The following is a 23,056-nucleotide window of genomic DNA, read 5'->3' as shown; positions in this document are numbered from 1 at the left end:
CGAGCGGACCTAAACAGAGATCCTGAGGATTTCATGGCAGTGATCCCAACGTACTCTGACATACTAAATTACCATAGAGGGACGAGGATCAGATATCCCCCGCCCCACAATACACTCACTCAACAACAGGCAGTTTACTGGCGAAAGCTGCAGACAGGAACTTTCCCAAATTTACATATACTATGCAAGATGTTCCCAAGTCAATACAGGGACACATGCCCGTGGTGTGGTGCAATACCCACACTTTATCACATCACATGGGAGTGCAATACAAATAAGGCATTCCACAAAATAGAAAATCCGAGTGCGGAGCAGTGGGAGAGCGTGCTCTCCAGCGGCGACCCTAGGCTCCAACGGAGGCTGGTGGATCATGCCCGACGAGCAGCCACGCTCGGTGGTGCCCTGGAATAGGGGCGCCAACCATGCAGGCCGGAGATCGTCATCAACCAATAGAAGATGAAGACATCCGGCCCGACCGCTGAATTACTCTTTCTAGAGCAATAAAGTTTACTTCCTCCTCCTCCTTCCTCCTTGCTATTAGTGTTCTCATACAAATACCTTGAAATTCACATTACATCAAATCTCTCTAAGGCAGAACACATTTTTTATATAATTAACAACACTAATCGAATTTTGGGATACCTCCGTCAAACTCTGCACAAGTACGTTCATCCATAAAATTAGTCATGTACAAAATGCTCATTCCCTTCAAACTAGAATATGCTGCTTCCGTCTGGGATCCAAGCCACGAAAACGTAATTCATTCACTAGAAATGGTTCAAAATAACTCTATGTGTTTCATTCTTTCTGATTACTACAGAACAGCAAGCACATCTTCCGTGAAATCAAGTCTTGACGTATCACCCCTTCCATCCGGTCGTAAGTGGTTTCGCTTGAGCCTTTTTCACGCCATATTTCATCATCTTCAGGTCCGCAATGAGTTTATATCACCTCCTCAGTATCTTTCATCTCGCTTAGATCACGCATAAAAAGTTCAAATTCCTTTTTGCAAAATTGACGCTTTCTTCCAGTCATTCTTACCATGGACACATCAGAAGAGTGGATCACCTTCCACATATATATATATATATATATATATATATATATATATATATATTGTGAGACAAGATTTAGGCAGCCAGTCTCTTCTTTATTCTCTTGAGTGAGAGCCCCACCACCAGGTGCCAAAACGGTGATGATGAGTATGTACAGGTGAGAATATGAAGCGTATGAATAATGCTCACACTAATTTCCCCCGCGTGCGCAAGCGGCCAGCCTGGCCGCAACTTAGCCAGGAGGGTAACGCCGAACAAATCGTTTGATGCACGAAACGTGAACGATCTCCGAACCACGATAACGATGGTCCGAAGAAACGTCTATGGGAGTAACGCGATAGTTGACGGGGGATGTTTGTTCCTTAATAATGTAGGGTCCAAGGAAGCGGAATTCAAACTTCTCACACAAACCGGGTGTCCGAATGGGCGTCTAAAGTAGCACTTCCTCTCCAGGACGAAAGGAGATGTCGCGACGAGAGCTGTCGTAACGTTGCTTGCGATCTAGCTGACTGACTTCGGCGTTGAAGCAAGCACGTTGACGGCATTCCTCAAGTCTCGAGACGAACTGTTCGGGTATACTGGCCGAGGTGTTAGTTGGGGCATTGAAGAAAGCGGCGTCGATGGTGAATGTCGGTGAACGGCCGTAAACAAGGTAGAAAGGTGAGTAACCCGTAGTTCGTTGGATAGCGGTGTTGCAAGCAAACGTCACAAAAGGTAAAAGTTTGTCCCAGTTGTCGTGATTTGGCCCGATATACATTGATATCATATCTGTTAGTATGCGATGAAATTGCTCTGTTAAGCCATTTGTTTGAGGATGATATACACATGTCGTCTTGTGAACTGAGCCACAAGCTCCGAGTACTTCTTTGATCATTGTTGACAGGAAAGTCTTGCCGCAGTCACTTAACAGTACATGAGGTGCACCATGACGCAACACAATGGCATCCAGGAAGAAGGCGGCAACGTCTGAGGCTGAACTAGAGCATAGAGGAGCGGTCTCTGCGTAACGTGTGAGCTGGTCAACAGCTGTCATTATCCATCAATGACCTGCCGGCGTTATGGGCAGAGGGCCGACTAGGTCTATCCCAACGATGGCAAAGGGTGTCTCGGGACATGGGATGGGCTGTAAAAGCTCAGCAAGAGGCGAAGTTGGTCGTTTCCTCCGCTGACACTGGACGCGAGAAGTGACGTACTTGGCCACAAAGGTAGACATGCCTGGCCAAAAGAAACGGCTCCTAACGCGGTGGTATGTCTTGTGGAAACCCAAATGGCCAGCAGATGGGTTGTCGTGAAAGGCTTCAAAGATTTGTATACACAGTGAACGTGAAAGAACAGGGACCCAGCGGTGTCCGTCGGAGTTGTAAGTGTAGCGGTGCAGCACATTGTCGTCGAGCTTAATTAGTCGCAGTTGTCAACGTAATCTGGCATTTGGTGCAGTAGTTCCGCACAGGCGTTGGATAATGCTGTTGCAGTAGGGATCAGAACGTTGACACGAGGCGAGCTGAGTGACGCGATTGGAAGATAACGTGCCAGTAACCGCGAAAGGTAATAAAGAGAGTGGAGACTTCGTCTCATCATCAAGTGGCGAGCAATGGAGAGATGTACTCGAAGGTAATAGTGGCAGGGGGCAGCGAGAGAGTGCTTTGGCATCTTGATGCTTTTCCCAGACTTGTAAACAACTTAAAAATCGTACTCTTGTAAGCGGACCACCCAGCGACCAAGGCGTCCAGACAAATTTTTGATTAACGATAACCAGCATAAGGCGTGGTGGTCTGTTATGACCATGTAGTGGCGTCCATAAAGATATGGTCGAAATTTTTGTATCACCCAAACTACTGCGAGACATTCCTGCTCTGTGATTGAGTAGTTCTTTTCGGCAGCCGTTAATGTGTGGCTGGCATAGGTAACAACTCTCTCTCGTGAGGTGGTATCACGCTGTAAAAGGACAGCACCAATCCCATGGCCACTAGCGTCGGTGTGCAAACAAATTGGTGCGTTCTCATCGAAGTGACAGATGACAGGGTCAGTGGTTAATGCTTGCTTGAGGGCTTGGAAAGAGAGTTCGCAGTCGTCTGTCCAAGGGAAAGCAGTGCCCGACGTGAGCAACTTGTGCAGCCGTGACGCCATGGCAGCAAAATGATTGATGAAGCGGCGGAAGGAAGTAAGATGCCAGGCCCAAGAAACTTCTTAATTGCTTTTTATTTTCAGGGAGAGGGAAGCGAAGCATGGCAGCGACCTTGTCGGGATCTGGTCGAATGCCATCTTTGCTGATAAGGTGGCCCAACACTTTGATGTCCTTTCTGGCAAAATGGCATTTCTTTGTGTTGAGTTGGAGTTGCATGTGAAAACTTCATCCAAACGCTCAAGGTGCTGACGAAAAGTTGTAGAAAAAAATAATGATGTCATCTAAATAGCACAGACAGGTCTTCCACTTAAGGCCATGTAAGACTGTGTCGATCATGCGTTCAAATGTTGCAGGAGCATTACATAAACTGAAGGGCATGACGCTGAACTCGTAAAGTCCGTCTGGTGTTGCAAAGGCTGTCTTCTCCTTGTCCGCTTCATGCATGTGGATTTGCCAGTACCCGGATCGGAGATCTAGATTAGAGAAATATTCTGCACCTTGGAGGGAGTCAATGGCATCGTCGATTCTTGGCATTGGATATATATGTCCTTGCGCATGTCCTTATTAAGGGCTCGATAATCGACACAAAATCGTACAGAGCCGTCTTTCTTGCGAACCAGGACAACAGGAGACGGCCTAAGAACTGGACGATGGCCAAATTATATTTCTTTTGAGCATGTCATCAACGTTATCCGCAATGATTTTCCGTTCTGCGGATGACACGCGATAGGGGCGGCGTACAATCGAACCACCTTCGGTTTCAATGCGATGTACTGCGACAGAAGTACGCCCCAGAAGCTTGGAGTGAATGTCAAATAAGGCACTAGGTTTGGGCAGGAGTGCCAAAAGGTCTTCTTCCTGTGCAGCGGTGAGATCAGGATTTATCGCGGCCGTTAAAGCAGCGGCAGGAGTATGATCATCAGTTGTGGTAGACAAAGGGGGTGATTCGGTGTGAAGCGGTACCAGCGAAAGAGGTTCGGTGTCAGTAAGGCAAATCACAGTAGTGCCCTGGGAGAGCACAACTGATGAAGAAGTAGGGTTATGAACAGCGACGAACGCTCTACCGTCCTGAAACCACACCAGGCTCAGTGCGAGGAACACATCACCATTAACAATTGTGTCGGAAGTCAGTGTGATAATATGCTCATGGCCCGCGGGAATGAAACAGTCGGTAGATGTGACGAAACGTAGGCTGTGAGCATCGAGAGCGGACGAGCATTCAGTGTCTGTCATATGAATAGTTCGCTGACGGCAAAAGATGAAAGCTGAGGCGGAAGACAAGAAGTCTCATCCCAAAATCATTGTGTAGGTACACGAAGACAGCATGACAAACTGAATGCGGTGAAGAATGCCATCAATGAAAACACGCGCAGTGCAAACACCGGAGGGCTGAACAAGAACTGCATTAGCACAACGAAGGGGAGGGCCATTATACGGTGTCTTCACTTTTCGCAATCGAGAACACAAGTCTGTACTCATAATGAAAAGCGATGCGCCTGTGTCAACCAAGGCTTCGGTTCGGACACCTTCAACACACAGCATAAGTACATTTGACGGGCGCTCCGGAGGAGTTTCATGATGTCCAAAAGATGCAGCTTTCCCTCCTGAAGCTGCACCATTTAGTTTACTGGGCGGTGATCGGAGGACGAAGTAGCCGGTCGAAGAGGGGAAGAGGAACGCCGCATCGGTGATGGAGAGCGACGACACGAGAAACGCAATGAACCGGCAGCGTTGAAGTCCTGTGGAGATGGGGAACGTCGTTGAATAATAATCGTAGTAAGAACGCCGACGCTGTGGTGCAGGGCCAGAAAACTCATCCCTTTCAAACCCGTCCATAGCCACACCTTTCATCTTGCTGACGGCGTCGGCAAAACCTTGAAATGTGGCCACGGATGCCACAATAGTAGCAAACCGGTCGAGGTGGGCTTCATGCGTTGTAAGACGGAGGAGGTGGTGGTCTTGCAGTGATAGGATTCAGGGAAATGTGCGGTGCAGGTGCCTGTTGTGGTGGCTGCTGGGAGGGTGGCACTATAGAGGCAACCTGAGCAGAAGTTGGCGTAGGGATAGGGTGCAGGCTCGGGACTTGCGGGCAGGTCAAGGCAGCTATCTCTTCCCTCACAATATGGCGTAGGCCGCCACCAGGAGGTGTCATATGGACCTCAGGAGGGGTTGACGAAGCTTGAGCGTGCAGTTCCTCACGGACGATAGAGCGGATCAAGGCATGTAGTTCGCTGTCATTGGATGCCTTGAAATCAGATGTGTCAGGGTGTAAGCGGAGCATATGAAGCTCATCGAGATGCTGACACGTACTGATGATGTCTGCGACGGTAGTGGGGTTCAGCACTACAAGAGCATTGAATGCCACAGTCCCAATACCCTTGAGCAGGTGGCGTACACGGTCACTCTCTGCCATCGAGGTGTTCACGCGGCGGCAGAGGGCGAGGACGTCCTCTATGTACGAAGTGTACGACTCGCCCGAGTGCTGAACACGCTCAGCAAGCTTCTTCTTGGCGATATCAAAGCAGACAGACGAGTTCATGAAAATCTGGCGTAGGTGGTGTTTGAAGGTGCTCCAGTTGACGAAATCGAGCTCATGATTGTAAAACCAAGTTTTGGCGACGCTGGTGAGGTAGAAGGCAACATGAGCAAGTTTTGCAGATTCGTTCCAGTGGTTAAAGTCACTCATGCGCTTGTATAGCTCTAACCAGTCTTCAACATCGTCACCTGGAAGCCCAGCAAACACCGGTGGATCCTTCTGAGGGGTGGTAACCGTCCAAGAAGGGGTTCCCGGAGGAGCAGGCAAGGTGGACGTCGTGGTATTGGTCTGCTGGTCTTGGGACATGGTCGAGTGTAGTTGGTAGAGGCGGCGACCCAAGCGGAGCTCCAGGGATGTAGCGTAGGTGAAGCTGGAGAGAAACTGGTAGCGAGAGGAAGAAGAAACTGGACAGCACACTCCACCACTTGTGAGACAAGGTTTAGGCAGCCAGTCTCTTCTTTATTCTCTCGAGTGAGAGCCCCACCACCAGATGTCAAAACGGTGATGATGAGTATGTACAGGTGAGAATATGAAGCATATGAATAATGCCCACAATATATATATATATATATATATATATATTGTTTCACATGTAACCCACTCGCTTTCTAATGCCTTTGGCCCTGAGGGTATGTTAAATACATGCATGCATGCATGCATAAATAAATAAATAAATAAATAAATAAATAAATGCTTGCCCACCAGCAACCTCCTTCTTGGGAGTGCAACTCAAGCTATGCAAGAGGACAGCTGTTCGCAAGAAGCAGAAGCCTTGCCCACTCATACAAGAAGGTGCGGTTAAAGAACAGGCTCCAACAAATGCTTGATGCTGGCATCACCAGGTCTATAACAAGGCTTGCTTCCCCAGTAATCAATGTTCCAAAGGACAATAGAACTTTCAGACTGGTAATGGGGTCGTAAGGCTCCACAGAGCCGAGAGATTCACCGCGAAGCAATGCAATCGGGAATGGGAAGTGGTTGTGTGTAGGAAGGTGAGTAGCACCAGCTTGAAGTTGGGAGTGGTGAGAGGTGGCGGTGAACGAAAGCTGTGGAAGGCGTGAAGAGTACGGTAGAGTCGGAGGCAACGGAACAGGATACAGGTGCCAGAACGGATGCGTGCGGAGGTATATGGATGTCGTCAGTGAGGGACAACTTGGTGCAGGAAAGCGAAACGTCATCAGATATGGAATTGCCAAGCGAAGAGAAGGCGACTTCTGCACGGGAGCAATCAACAACAGCTTGGTGACGGGAGAGAAAGTCCCAACCTAAAATAATATCGTGGGAACAGTGGGGAAGAACGACGAACTCGACTGTGTAGAGCCCTCCTTGAATTTCAAGTCTGGCGGTGCACGCAGCCACCGGCTGGACGTGCTGTGCTGTGGCCGTGCGGAGTAAAGGACCGAAGAAAGGTGTCGTGACTTTTCGTATTGAGCGGCATAGTTTTTCGGCAATTACAGATATGGCGGCACCTGTGTCAATGAGGGCAAGCACAGAGACTCCTTCAACAGCGACATCAATAACGTTGGGCGGCGAAAGAAGAGGGCTTGAGCGTTGTGACGATGACGCAGTTTTTGCCCCGGGAACTGCGCCACTTAGTTTTCCGTGTCAGCGGTAGAGGGACGTCGACGCATCAGGGAGAGCGAGCGACAACGAGAAGGAGAACGGCGGTCGGAAACTGGGCGAAGGCTTGGGCGGGGAAGGGGTAAATCGCGGTCTGGAGCGTAAGACGACGAATGGTCGTACGCGGCTGTGCGTGGGTCGTCATGTGGATGAAGTGGACGGCGGCGGCACAGGCGTGCGACGTGTCCGGGAATACCGCACGAATAGCAGATGGGCCGATTGTCCGGTGTGCGCCAGGGATTAATTACTCGATGGGCTGGAGGTCGTGGCGGCGTGGGGGTAAAAACAGGGCTAGGCATCGGAGGCGGAGCCCGGAAGGTCGGTGGTCGTGGTCGTGCGACGGCGTCGGCGTAAGTCAATGGGGCGGTGAGCTGAGGCACCCGTTCCAGAGGAAGGACCTCGGACACTTGTTCTTCTATAACGTGTCGTAGGGTCGGACTAAGGGATGAACTTGACTCCGGTGGGTTGGAGATCAGGGAGAGCTGGCGAGCAACTTCTTCCCGGACGAAAGCCTTGATTTGCGAGAGGAGGGTGGCACCTGGAAAAGGAGAGGTCAAGCCGGATAACGATTCCTGATGGGGAACAGGACGGCGGGTGAGGAGGCGTTGACGGCGGAGCTCGTCATAGCTTTGGCACAGTTCAATAACTTGGGCAACAGTAGAGGGGCTCTTTGAAATGAGCATCTGAAACGCGTCCTCGTCGATACCCTTCACGATATGCTTGATTTTATTGCCCTCAGTCATGGATGCGTCGACGCGTTTACAGAGATCGATGACATCTTCGATGTAGCTGGTAAAGTTCTCACCAGGCTGCTGAGAGTGCGACTGCAGACGCTGTTCGGCACGAAGCTTTTGCACAGCAGGGCGGCCGAAGACCTCGTTGAACTTTGTCTTGAACACCGTCCAGCTTGGGACTTCGCTTTCGTGGTTCCGAAACCATAAGTGGGCAATTCCGGTGAGGTAGAAAGGGACGGTGGTCAATTTCGTGATGTCATCCCATTTGTTGTTCCGACTGACGCGTTCGTATGATGAGAGCCAGTTATCAACGTCGTGGTCGTCAGTGCCGCTAAAGATAGGAGGGTCCCGCTGGCGGAACGTGCCGGGCATACGGTAGACTGGGGAGCAGGTGGTGGTAAGCTCGTGGCGCTTTCGGTGGTCATGATGGCAGGGAGAGTCCGGCTGCGCAGTTCCAGGATTGCAGGAGACCCAGCAAACCTCCACCAATTATGGCAAAGAAGTCCGACACGGCTGTGGACGACACGAAGGACGCGGACAAGAAGACGCAACAGCGTAGGCTTAGCCAGTCAAAACCAGGAACAGCGTCTAGCCCGAGCCCCACTTCAGTAGCGCTGGCGATCCGGCTGCGGAGCTCGGCACGGCGCACTTCTTCTTCCTTACACAAAGGACAATAGAACTTTCAGACTAAGCACCGATTACAATTTTCCTGCAGTCCCACAACAAGTGGTAGCATTATGCACATTTAGTCAGCAGTGCAATCAGTAGCCAAGACAAGAACAGTCGCAATGATTATACTGAAGGCACTCAATATATGAGTACAACACAGTGCAAAGCTTGATCTGATGCTGCAGCAGTGTTTTCACATGAGACCAGTGCCAAAGAGGTATTTAAATACAATGTGCAATGAGGCATACTACCTGCTTGTTGTGTGAATGTAGGTTGATGATCGAGGATAATTTTGGCAAATAAAGCACCTGAAAGTTAGTTTTTTTTTTTCCAGTCTACCTTTCACCTTATTTAAAAGGATAATTCAAGCAGTTGTTACAGTCCTGCCAGGGTCAAATTAACAAGAGTTGACTCCATTAAGGATGCTGGTTTTTATTTACTATAAATTAAGAAGGCCTGTCTACGAATACAATGTAGTGAGCCCTGTAAAACATAAAAAACTGTCATCTCAAGCTAAAGCTGGCTTCCCACGGCTGCACAACAGTACCTGAACAGTGCTTGCTACAAGGCAGTTATGAAGTATAATTTGAATGCTTGAAAAATTTGCTGGGATTAACAAGTTGAAGGTACAAAAAACAAAACATTACAATAAATAATGAGCATAACTGTGTGGAACTTAAAGATGCCATAGCCTTAGTTAGAAGCACAGTACACCATGCATAGGAAACAATATGGGGGCAGCAACATTTTGGAGCAGTGGGTCAAGTAGCTGAAAAGCAGCCATGGAGTGAGCCAGTCATGGAGCCATGAAGAAGTAGGCAGGGCGGAGTTAAAGAACAACATGTAGAGTCATACTGATTTACGAGTGTAAAAGTGTGCTATGGTCCATGTCACACTGCCTTGCAAGCACTAGCAGGCAACCATTAGCATGGGCTGCTAGTTGCTGACCCCTGACATAAATATATTTCATTGTAACACTACAGTTATAAACATGAGCCAATGAGAAATGGGCAACACACAATTCAACTTACCAAATTAAAGCTTGGCAAGAGTGATCGAAAGAAGGCCCCCATCATGCTCTCGTCTCCTACTTGCTGTGTTCTGAAAACAAAAGATTACAAGGCCAGATATGCTACAGGCAGCCAAACAACAACAATCATAAGAACTAAATGAAATATTAACAAAATGCAGTTGAACCTTGATATGTATAACGAACATGGATGAAACGAGTTATCAGACATAAAAAAGTAAATCTTAAAAGTTTCTAGCTGATATCAGTGTATAACAAATATATGCTTATAACGAATACAGTAAAACCTTGTTAAACCGTACCCGCATAAACAGTAGTTTCGTTTTAAAAGTAGTAAAGTCAAATCCCCAACTCAGCGGCCATTGAACATAATGCGTTTTCTTTCCACATAAACCGTACCAGCTTATCGCGTATGTGTCAGTTAACACGTAGTGTTTTCACTTTTCGTCACGAAATCATGGCAGTGTGGCGGCCTGGCAGAACAACGAGCCTCAGAGATCGGAACGGCCTCGAAGCGCAAATGCAGAGGGCGCTTGGAAGGGTGAAGCCACATCAACATCATTTCGGCACTGCGCCAGAGTCGGAGAGCGTTATGGCCCGTGTTGTGGCGTCGTGCAAGCTAGGACAAAAACCGGGTGCTCAGCATAAAAGAAAAATTGGACATCTTTCGTGCTATTGAACGTGGCACGAAGAAGTCAGCGCTGGCACGCGAGAGATATCTACCGTTGACTACGGTGTGTGGCATATTGAATGCAAAGAAGTTGCTTCGTAGTGCTGCTGCGACCGCAAAACATGTCAGATACAAGGTCAAATTTTCGAGCTTCGACTTTACGCCATCGTTGCCTCTGTTATTGCCAAAGTGTCGCCTAACGACAGTGATGAGCACGACATGGAAAGCGAAAGTATGGGCGATTCAGGTCTGAAAGTGGCAGATGCTGCACATTACGTCAGCCTCATGTGGATGTTTGCCGAGAAGAGGGGGCTGGCAGAATAGCTGACTCGTAGCTTAAGTGAGTTTGAGGCTGCCATCGTCGCTGCTAGCCCGCCGCGGCATCAAACGAAAATAACCGACTTTTGTCACATGAAGTGAATAAATACTGCATGTTTTGTGCCCTTTCATCGCTCTCTCGTAGTTCTGTTTTTGACAGGTAAGTGGGCAATCTCACATTATTTCCACCAATATGGACACTACCGTTTAGTACATACTTTTTCCGAGCTCCGGCCAATTACGGTTTAATGAGGCTTCACTGTATCAGATAAAAGATGCAACTTCGTTATAATGAGGTTTGACTGTATCCAATTTTGTTTGTGTCTAGCCATTATGAGCTTACTGTGACGTAAGTAGTACTCTTATGGCAATATTACCAGGAATTTGAGAAAAGCTGAGCTGCTTACCTTGGTGGGCGTGTGTAGCTCACAATAGCATCAACTGGTGGCAGAGGGTCGAAGCCAAAGATGGGAGAGTTCGACAATTCCTAAAGACAAAGACCTCATGTCAAAGCACATAAAATGACCATCCATTCAAGCCACACATAAGCCTGCTGCAATTTATCATCATCTACCTAAGTCCACTGCAGGATAAGCGCTGCTTCCAGTTATCTCCCATTACCTCTGTCTTGCATCAGTTGACTTTTTCCCATGCCTAGACTACCCTTAGGTTCCGATCCATCCTGTTAATCTATAGACCAACAGTTATCCGTGTACCATTTTTTCTGGAAATACAACCCCCACGGTCACATTTCTTTAGAAAAAACGAAAGAAAAAGAAAACAAGCAATTAATTTTTAAATGACAATAAAGTGACAAAATTGTTTTTGATGTGTGCAGTTTTATCCATGGTTTATTGTTGAATACATAGATAAACTAGCATAATTTTTTTTAAATGCAATAAAACTCGCACGATTTATTTTTGTTTTCAATAGGTCTGACACAACTAGGGCTAGTATTTAAAAGCATTCCATTTCATGTTTTCGCTTTTATCATGTGTCACGCCGAGGGTGCAATCCCAGCAAAGATGGTAGTACTAGCAGCGACTTCCAAGCCACGTCTGAACCAATAACGAAGGGCCAGAAGAATTTCATTTCAGAATGAAAAATGAAGTGTATCATTAGAGAATACGGCACCAGGTGTGTGCAACTTTAGATTTAGAGAAAGCGAGGCATACCATGCAAGTGCCTACAGTCAAACCAAGTGGCGCATACTGATCAGAAAAATAAAGTGAGTGAGAAATTTGCAGTAATCAGTTGTTTGATTGCTCTAAAAGATTCTCAGTTCTCACGCGTCTCGAAAAACGAGACGCACGCGAGGCAGTACCATTGCTTTGCGAGCGCCCACCTCTAAAAGAAGTAATCACACACCTACAGGAGAGCCATGCGGGCAAGCATCTTGAAGCAACACTTTGAGTGATAAGAAATGAAGTAGAAATCACTTTTCCCCAAAGCTCGTAACTCAAAACAACATGCGCAAGAATGCCAATAATAACGTGCGCAAGCACGGGCATAAGCACACAGCAGTAAACTATGTGAAGTGGAAACACTCCCTAACTACCACAGTGGCAACCACCATACAGTGAAGCTAAAAGTAGGCTTTGGAAAGAGGGGCAGCAACACAATAAGAATTTTGTTAATGTTTTGGGAGGTTGTAGCCCTTCCAAAACAATGCTAGGCGAGAGTTCGTTCCGGAAAGGTGCATTTGGTCATTGCCGTACATGTAGGACCATGACCATTTGGGATTTGTTTCCACTGCCGCACATGTATGACGGTGACCCTCAAAGGATTAGCACAAAACTCTGAGCTCAACTTATGATAAAGCTTCACTACATCAAACACAAAGAAATAAACAGCAGGCAATAAAGCGTGCCCCATTTTTCACACTATTAGATTTCACAAAGACACCCACCGTCACCTGTCGAGCAATCATAACACTTCAGTTCAATGCATGTGTTAGTGGGACAGTAAAATGCCACTGAGTATATATTAAAAACAGGATTGGCTGAGCAGATGATACATCCATGCACCAATCCCTCCCTACCTGAGGTAGCGTCACGCTGGCTTCCTGGATGTTTGAAAGAATGATGTGACGGCAGAGGTTGCGTGGTGCACCCTGGTAACGTTTCGCTCTCCTGGAAGAACATGTCACCATAATTCAGTTTACACTCCTACAATGCCAATTCATTGATAGGCTAGTGTTGACAAAAACCAAGCCCGCATTATGAAGCTTCCAAATACATGAAACCAAACACATTCTTCTAACCTTTTATTTATTTATTTTTTTTCTTTCCTTTTATTTATTTATTTATTTGTTTCATACTGCAGACCTAGTTCAGGTCCAAGCAGGGTGGTTAAACACAACAATAACACAATGCATTGTTCAATCAAGCAGGGTGGTAAGACAACAGTAATACAATGAATCAGTCAATTGAAACAGGCAACAACCACTTATTCCAGTCTATTATAGTTTGGGGCAAAAAAGAATACTTGAATACATCCGTCCGTGCAAAATAAGGCGTTAGTGAATTCGGATGATGGTGTCGAGTAAGCCTAGACGTTGAACTAGACGGATAGGATGCAGGATTAATTGATAAGTCTCCATTAAAAAGCACGGAAAGAAATCGAATTCTTAAGTGCTGCCTTCGCTGCTCATAGATTTCAATGCCATTATCACGCATTATTTGTGAGGGGGAATCATATCGATAGAATTTTGAATATATGAATCGCACGGCTTTCTTCTGTACCCTTTCGAGACATTCAATATTTTGTTTAGTAAACAGGTCCCAAACAACACTGCATATTCAAGTTTCGGTCTAATTACTGAATAATAAGCAAGCACTTTTACGTTAGGTGGGGAATTTTTAAGTTTATGTCGTAAAAAATATAATTTACGCACGGCCGAAGAACAGATATTATCAATGTGTAAATTCCATGATAAATTGTTAGGAATTGTGACACCCAAATACTTATATTTTGTTTCTTCCTGCAAAGGCAACGCACCTAACGTGTAACTAAAGGTTAGTGGAGTTTTCTGACGAGTGAAGCGAAAAAAGACTGTCTTTTTAGCATTAAGCCGCATTCCCCACATTTTGCACCAATCAATAATGCCAGCTAGAGAAGTATTTAAATCAGTTTGATCATTTGTTGAAGTGAGTTCTCTAAAAAGCACACAGTCTTCCGCAAACAACCTAATTTGCACACTGGAATGGTTTGAAGTAGTATAATATCACTTATGTAAAGTAAAAAGAGCAATGGTCCTAGGACACTTTCTTGAGGAACTCCCGAGTTGACCGGAAGACAGCCAGACTGTTGCTTATTAATTTCTACGAACTGGCGGCAATTTGTTAGATAGTTTGTTATCCATGCGATCAATATTTCTGGGAGCTCAAGATGTCTAAGTTTTAGTATTAATTTGTCACGTGGAACTGTATCGAAGGCTTTGCTAAAATCACGAAATACAGCATCAATTTGACCATTTTTATCAAGGCATGAGGCGAGTGAATGAATTACGATGACAAGCTGTGTAACTGCTGAATAGCCTTTCCTAAATGCGCGTTGAAAATTAGACAGTATTGAATGTTTATCTAGAAATTCGTTAATCTGATTGGCAACAATATGTTCAATTAGTTTACAACATGTGGATGTCAATGATGTTGGACGGTAATTTTCTAACAATGAACAGTTGCCCTTCTTGAATACGGGTACAACTCTGGCTATCTTCCAGTCATCCGGTAATTTTCCAGCAAGTAACGAAGCACTAAATATAATAAGAAGGAACCTTGCAATAGTCTCAGCATAACATGTCAAAAAAATGTTTGGAAGGTTGTCAGGACCAGATGAAGATTTAGTTTTTAAGCTAACTAGCATCGAGACTAAGCCAGTGTATGAAATAAAATTAGCTTCAGAAGGGTGAAACGTTTTGTCCTTGGATGAACTAATGCCAGAATTAGAAAATACACTATGGAAATAATAATTGAAATTACTTGCAATATCCCTGTGATCGGTAATGATTGATCCATCAATGCAGATTTGTGCTACTGGCTTCTTTTTTTCGCTCAAGTAATTCCTCAATGCAATTAATCTAACTTAGTCTGTTTTGCACTACCAAATGCAATAAAGGAAGGTCTATATACACAAGTGAAGTAGTGACAGGGTGCAGAGCAAATCCCCTTTTCAAGAATGCCCAACTTTTCCCGATTTCCCCCGATTTTAGCAGTGCAAATTCCTTGGCAAAAAAAAAACAACCACAGTAACAGGTTTCTCAATTGGGGTATAATATTGCTAAGAACACATGAGGCTGGCCAGTATTTGAGGGTCCAGCTATGCACACCTTTGCACCTTGTGTCCACCTTTGCGCACCTTGTGCCAAATGACAGACACAGTATAGAAGAGCTTATGACAACAAGTATGATGATAAGTGAACGTCTGGCATGAGAGAGGTTTTCCTGTTATGTGTTCACACAAATGGCTTCCGACTACAATTGAAGAATAGAATAAAATTGCGGTCATTTCCCTGTTGCAGATTATTTTATTGTGATAGCAATTATAGGGATACTCCAGGCGAATTTCCACTGTCAACGTCGTCATGATGTTCCGTATTAAGTCTAAGTACGATAACATCATGGCCGCGTGCCATATGCTGTAGGTGCGAGTGAAAGCTTGTGAGCGTGAGCTGAGAATGATGGTAGCTTGAGGCAGCACTGTCTTCTCGCACTCGCAAGGGAGGAAGGCTGGGAGGGTGGGCATAGTCTTCTCACGCACACAAGAGGAGGAGAAGGGCTGGTTAGGGCGCACCTCCTCTTTTACTCCAGCTGTGGTAGCTGAGGGCGGCCACATACATCATATCTTGAAGGCAATCTGCGCTGGGTTTGAAGGCTAGCTGACATGAGATAGCTGATGGCTTTATGTGCACCGTGTTCTCGCGCGCCTAGTTAGCATAGTGAGCGGCAGCACAAAGGGGAATTAGCTTACCACTGCTGCCTCTCTTCATCATGCCAGCATACTGAAAGCAAGCACTTGCAGTTATCGAGCTGATGTGTTCATGTTTGTCTGTGTGTGCGAGAAAACCTGCTTGTTAATAAGCGAATGCTCACAACCATTTATGCAGCTGATAAAATGAATAACCTTACTTCATATAGCTGTCTAATAATTTGCTATCGTACTTAATGCTTCACCTATCGGGCAAAACTGTAAATTTTCTTTTATTGCGATAGCAATTATATGGACACTCCAAGTGCATTTCTACTGTCAGTGTCGCCGTGAGGTTCCGTATAAAGTCTAAGGGCCATAACATCGTCGCCATGTGCCCCATGCTGTATGTGCGAGTGAAACTATGCAAGGGGAGCCGGCAATCGCTGCTCAATCTTGCCCAAGTGAAAGGGATGAATGCGAAGAGGAAGCATGCCGTCTTCTCTCGCGTGAGGCACTTCACGTTGCGAGAAGCCGGGGGGGAGGGGGGGGGGGCAGCGTTCCTCTGGCTGCAAATGCAGATGTGGCGGCCCTATTTTGAGAGTGATCTATGTTTGGGGTAGAGTATAGGCTCGTAGCTTTGTGTGTGCTGTGTGTCCTTGACACTCACTTTGCATTGAAGCAATAGACAGCACGAATGTCACTTCACTCGCTGCTGCTGCCACGTTTCCTCATGCCAGCGTTTTGGCATTACGTGTCTGCAGTCATCGAGTGTGATGTGTTCATGTTTGCTGTGCACACTGACACCATGCTCATTAATTTTGTTAGCAAGCCAATGTTTGCAAGTTGATAAGGCCGATAAAAGTACCATCCTTACTTCGTATGGCTGTCTGCTAATTAGCTATCGCAATTGATGCTTCACCTTTCGAGCGAAACTGCAACTTTTTTTTAAAGGTTTTCAACCTTCTTACTTTCAGGCATTGACCTACAGTAAAGGTTGACCTATGAGGGGTGATCTGAAACTTCCCGAAAGCATATAACCCTGCCTCAATGGAGAATGGCATACTGCTCCGCTACTTGGTGCCACTTTTAGTATCAATAATAAGTTAACCTGAAAGCTTTTAATGCGTCAGCATTAGAACAATCATGCAAACAAAAACCCATCTGTCGGCTTGTGTACGGCAAAAAAGGAAGGAGGAGGAGCAGAGAGGAGGCTGACACAAGTGGAAGGGGAGGAGGCTTCCGACGGTTGTGGCGCGCGCAGTGCACTGGAATGCGGCCCTGCACAGGTGACGCTCGGCATGTCGGCAGATGCACTTCACTGTCAGGCAAATCAGGACATGGGTTGAGCGTTTCGATAGTCGCGTTAGTGGCAGCGTTTGTTTTGTGTGCAAAGAGGAAAAATAATGCTAATGCATTATTTTCGCATGAATCCCATTGCTTGCCCTCATTCCTTGTTGACAAGAATAATCACATTCACATACATTAAGTGCTTCTGTAATGGTATATTGCCACTTCTCTGTGTTAGCAGTGATCAAGTTGTGTGCATACATGCATCTACACTGATTTGTTTATTTCAGCTGCATACACTTGCACTCAATGCACCTTTTGCTCAGTCATGAGGTTATGGGGTACAAATTTCACTGTGGTTCCTCATTTATTAAATATTTTGCTGACAGGTCCCATATGACAAGTCAATGGTTTCAGAAAGCTTATGGATCGTTAAGCAGCAATCTTGTATTTTCCCCAAACTTTTGCAATGTTCACCTCGGCTACCCCTGTTGAAAGGCAACCAGAGCGTTCATCATTCTCTACAGACGTTCTTCCACTCCTGAACCAGTTGAGCTACTTGTGTCTGGCTAAGGCCCATCATTTAATTGCAAAATGCTTGTTTTAGCATTCAATGGGTCCTCACTGGCATCTTTCTCAGTCAGAAACAAACAAAATGAAGCCATGGATATTTGTTCTTCCAGGTTAGCAATGATACCTAACACAAAACAGCATCAACATACCTTTAAAAGAATGCACAATCTGAATGGATGCCTGTTATCCTCGCTAACACAAACTTCCAGACTAGCTCATTAGTGATACTATTAGAAGTTCCATGTAGCAGTAGAACTACATTTCACTCTAAGGGGAGGCCAGGCAGCACGTTTCAGGAACTTTTCTGTCCCTTCTTGCGGATACGAGCAAATACAATAGGTAGGGTTCAAGCACTAACTGCTGTTCAACTGACATTTGACTGTGAAGTGTAGACCGTGTACAGGTCAGAGCTACATGTTCACATAAATATTATGGCAACAGTGAAGGCAAAACAAAATAAACAAAAAAGCACAATGAAAAGCCAAGGGCTGCCTTACTTCTCTGCTGAAGAAGCCACCAAGGGGTCCCCTTGATCCACACGCTTAAGAACAGCACGGACATTGCGCTCCAGCCATGCCAGCACCTCTGGTTCTTTCCAGAGCACATAGTTACGTCCAACAAAGAGACACTGCAGCTGGTTGAGAGCAGCGGGCTGCCTGCATTTTAATGCAGTAAAGATGTATGTAAAAGACTGAAGCATCTCGTATAGCAGGAAGAGAAGGAAGAGATCGGAGATTTCCCTTTCCAATTCATGTTATGTGGCACTTAAAGGGTCTTAATGTTTCGCTTTTGATACAAACACAGCAGTTGCAGCTTACTTTATTCCACATGCTGGTTGTTTCAGCGAAGACTGTCTCCAATTATGAAAAATAGGAAATTACAAACAAAAATGATAATTTTCGCTTGCTAACTGCAGTAACAGACATCAGAAACTGTGCATTAAATAAACTGAAGTTCTCATATTGCTTATCAATTAATATCTTCAGGGCACATGCTGCATTTGAGCACTTGACACTGATCAGTCATTGGAACATGTATACTTTGTATCTTAAGAGCAGCTCCACTTTCGAAATGCGTATTCCAAAACTTTCAACAAAATAAATTGGCATTCCTAATAACCCACTACCAAATTTACAAATTTACCAAATCCACGATCATGGAGCCAGCAGAGCTGGTGTACATGCACTGTGAATGTGGAAAGAACATGGGCTATTGTCTGACTTCACATAAAGATAGGTTCTACGCAAATGTGCAAATTATAACATCTTATACTCGTGGACAACTTTCTGCGGCAATGAAGAGAAAGCTAGGGGGCATATCATCTGCACATGTGTTACCATGCGAAGTAGTCCGGCAGCGTTTGGCAGTGCTTCTGGGCTGTTGGAGGAGACGCTGAATCGACGCAGCTTTCATGCACAACGGTTCTGTGACTACCCAGACACAAAAGGGAAAAGCTGCAAGTTAACTTCACCTTGTGGTGTCTTTTGTCTTATTAAGCTGTTGTAAATAAGGTGTTAATGTTTTCTCTTCTCTGCTTAAACTAACATGAATGAAAATGTGGCACTCTTTTCAGGAGCACACTCACTTGTGTGCAATTTGCCTTCATAGCTTTCCCTTCATTGCCACAGAAAGTTGTCTGCGAGTATAGCCCAAATTTAATACTGAGACGGTCAATAAGTGTACTGAAAGCGTGAATAAAGATGAAAACTGAAAGTGTAAAAGCTCATGCTTGTTTAGTGCATGCCAAAGGCAAATATATTACAGTGGGGTTAGAGTTGGTGTAACCAGAGCACCTGTATCATTGAGAGGGCTGTATCATTGAACAGCCCTCTCAATTCATAAGACACTAAGCAAGAACCAAAGAATGCTCAAACACTGATGCGAGCATAAGGTACATTTGAATACACAGATACACTTCTTACACCGATGTCAACACCAACGGGAAAGCATAAAATGAACTCACTGTGCCTGTGCTGTGGCAGAAAAGAATGTGTGCTTGGCTACTTCACTGTCCGGCTGCACACCACACTTGTCCAGGAGCGATAAGAGTACACCAGGGAACATGATCAGCGATTCTTGCAGCTGCAGTGAAATTACAGGTATATCCTAACCATACCTTAACATAGCCTCTCATTACTGCCACTGATTTATTCCTGTGCCTACATGGGCACAAGAAATCACATTCAATGTTTAATGCCTAAGTTGCATAATGACATTATTCTCAGCACCATCTCCACACGCCTGAATCTAATGCTATTCGAGACAATGACTTAGCCTGTCCTCTGAAACAAGCACTTACTAAATTTTTTTGACGTAAGGGCCAGCTCTGACCAAGAAGCACCAAACACAGGGTGTAAATGTAAGAGGTAAATGTCTAAAAGGACTTGGGAACGGCTAAACGCATAGATGACGAGGACATGTACAAAGACACACACAGGTCCTCATTATCTATGCACTTAACCGGTCCTAAGTATGTCATACCAACAAGGCCAAATGTCCACGTTCATCTAAAAAGACACTAAAGAGAGACAGTAAATCAGTTTTGTATTATAAGTTATTCTTTCAAAACTCTATTTTTGTTAATTTCAGAGTAGGATATTGATTCCTAGAAGAGAAAATGAAGGCAAAACTTTCGGTTTTTAAATTTCGCAAGGAAACCCAACGTCAGTATGTCAATCAATGTGAAGTCATGGATGTCAAAGTACTGTATATTCTAGTTTCTGGGCTGTTGTGGGCGCAGTAAAAGGTATTGAAATTTGCCAAGTTTTTGGCTCCTTTAGAACACAATATATCTTACCAATAAAAAAAATCAGTTTGCAAAGCATTGATTGTGATATCAAATTAATAGGCAGCTATACGCAGTGAGGTTAGTAGTTTTATCAGCTGTATAAACTGCTGTAAGCATTTGATTACTAACTCAATTAACAAGCATGGTGTCATGTGTGCACAGGCAAACATGAGCCCATCTCATTCGACAACCACGGACACTTGCTGTCAGAAATGCAGGAGTGATGAAGAGCAGTAGCAGCAGCGAGTAAATTCCCCTTCGTGCTGCTTCTCGCTTCAACGCAAACTAGGCACACGAGAACGCAGCACACATAAAGCCATTAGCTATCTCGCATCGGCTAGCCTTTGAACCCACCGCAGATTACCTCCAAGATAGGCCGGAGTAGAAGTGGAGGCACATGCTACTTTGGCCCCTTTGCGCCACTCCTCCCAGAGCGCACATCTCCCCCCCCCCCCCCCCTCCCTCCCATTCCCCTTTGCGAGCGCAAAAAGTTGGCGTGCAGCCTCCCCACCTTCATTCCTTGCACGCTGTTGGGACTGGGGTTACATGGTCGATGTGATCTCAAGTTGGTGCTGTGCCGGGGCAGTCATCAGGACAAGTTGAGCGAAGGAAGAAAGACTTTATATATAGGTATTTACATAATTCAAAGATCTCAGTCAAGAGACTCCGGCGCTCCTAAAGTGGGATACAACTTTAGAAAAAAGGAGAGGCCCCGCCCAGATGACCGAAGTGCGATGTCCGATTGCCTCCGCGACTAAAATAATCCCGTTAAAAAAATCGTGCTTCTCAAACACGCAATTCTCGGTATAAATAAAGACTTTTGTATTTTGATGGCTGGTTTAGTAGAGCTCTCATGTGCTACAGCTCATGCCAGATCGCAACAGCAAAATAACCCTGTGCCTTCCCCAACACTGCCCGTCGTCTGCTCTTTAGCTTCATTGCAAGTGACAAAAGTAGAAAGAGCAGCTCTGCGTGGCTTTTGGCTTGTTTACATGTACACGGCACATTTACTACTCCTGTTCCGAGCTTCAAATGAATCAGTTGCTATTGAACAAGTACTTATATAAAACAATGCATTTATCACAACCATTACAAACTCAAGATGCTCGGTGTCAGCGAAAGCACAGCGTTAAAGGTGAGGGGGGAGGTCACAGCTTCGCATATTTCAGGTGGCAAACTGTCGACGCCCTCACGAAAGTGCCCACGAAATGTGGAGAAAAGAAGACGCAGCACGAAGTATGACATGTTGTGCGCGCCGAGGTCGTGTGCACGATTTCTTTTGCCGCAACGAGATACCGACGGTTGAGAAGATCACTAACGAGTTCTCGAAGCATATATGGTGTTATGTTTGTGCCCTGGGATTTGCCTGACGGAAGGCCAGTGCTATGGTGTGTCGACCATGGAGGCAGCATTCATCCTTCCATGGTGCCCGCTTCGGGCACATGACGACTACGTGCACGGCTCGGGTTTCCTCGCAGCTGCCCGGCGTTCACGACTGAAGCGGCCGCCGGCTCACGGACTGCTATTCGGCCCCTCCCCGTGCCGGCAGCAATGCAACCCCCCCCTCCTTTGTCCGGCGACGCCCGCATCACAAACGACTCCCGCTGTGTTTGGGACGGTTTCCAAAGGAGGGCTGTGTTTCAACCCCGTGCCTTGCAGTTGGTTTCCTTTGTCCTATGCGGGCCATAAAACTTCCCCGGCGCACCATTCTGACCGACCGCCAGATCGGCCCAACGCTGCAGTGTGGTTCGAGGAAGCGCCGGCCACCGAGAGCAGCGTTAAGACCACGGAGGCTGCCCGTACTCTCTCTCTCTCGACCTTGTTTCGTCCTAGGGGACTGTCTGGGGAATCTGGGGACTGAGGGGTGTTATCTAAGCAGCTTGTAACTGCTCTGTTGGTCTTTCTCCTGATAACGACGACAACATGTAAACATTGTATAAAGAATTCTTCGCCGAGAAAGCTCTCCTCGTCTCTGACTCTGTGTGAAGTGGGGTCCAGACCTCCTGCCGGCCACACATACCTCGGCACACGCAACAATGGATCTCCTATCACTGAAGCGGTGTACTGGGCGTCAAGCACAGCAGCCAAGCAGCACAGCAGCCAAGCATTCTCCCGTGACCTCTCAAATAAATAAGCAGTTGATTTGATGACATATTCCTTTTAATGGAAGCCCAATTCTGAAAAAGCAACGTCCTGCACAGATCGTGCTCATTATAAGTATTGGCATGGAAACGTGCTGAAATGCTGGAAAATCTGAATGCAAATACAGTTATTAACCCTGAATAACTATGTGGGGTCCAAAATCCTCATTCAGGCAGCCACTGTCCAGCTTCACACGAAAAAGCAGCAGTCAACGTGAAATTGACAGCCACTCTTAGCAGCCTGCACGCCAAAGCACATTGTGCTTTGGCGTGCAGGGCCTGTTTCATCACAAAGCCCGTCATGCTCGTAGGTGGCTGCCCACAGGCAGCCACCTACGAGCATGACGGGCCTTGTGATGAAACAACAGTCGTCGGGGCACGCTTGAAAGGCACCTTTAGCATCTGCACTTCAAAGCACAGCCATGTCGTAGCCATTGTAGGTGAAACAGCAGTAGTCAACGCGAAACTGACCGCCACTTTTAGCAATGTGCATGCAAAAGCACATTCATGTGGTCGCATTCTTTATTTTGGTTATCTGGCTCAGGCAAGTAATACGGATAAGAGAACAATTATCAAACATCATTAGCTTAGTGAAGCCC

The 23,056-nt window shown here is 46.0% G+C and overlaps 1 protein-coding gene across 2 annotated transcripts in view; it reads right to left on the bottom strand.

Moving 5' to 3' along the window:
- Nulp1 (Nuclear localized protein 1) overlaps positions 1 to 23,056 on the bottom strand; it is a 150,354-nt gene that overhangs the window by 13,534 nt on the left and 113,764 nt on the right. For both annotated transcript variants that reach the window (XM_050195448.2, XM_050195447.2), the window contains exons 9-13: positions 19,492 to 19,610; positions 18,026 to 18,184; positions 12,799 to 12,889; positions 11,165 to 11,244; positions 9,771 to 9,840 (exon numbers count right to left, since the gene is read on the bottom strand). In XM_050195448.2, the coding sequence (XP_050051405.1) occupies positions 9,771 to 9,840; positions 11,165 to 11,244; positions 12,799 to 12,889; positions 18,026 to 18,184; positions 19,492 to 19,610 (519 nt within the window). The remainder of the gene's footprint in view (positions 1 to 9,770; positions 9,841 to 11,164; positions 11,245 to 12,798; positions 12,890 to 18,025; positions 18,185 to 19,491; positions 19,611 to 23,056) is intronic.

Source organism: Dermacentor andersoni, chromosome 1 (genome assembly GCF_023375885.2).
Source record: "Dermacentor andersoni chromosome 1, qqDerAnde1_hic_scaffold, whole genome shotgun sequence".
Classification (NCBI taxonomy): Eukaryota; Metazoa; Arthropoda; class Arachnida; order Ixodida; family Ixodidae; genus Dermacentor; species Dermacentor andersoni.
This window is presented reverse-complemented; position numbering and strand designations above follow the sequence as displayed.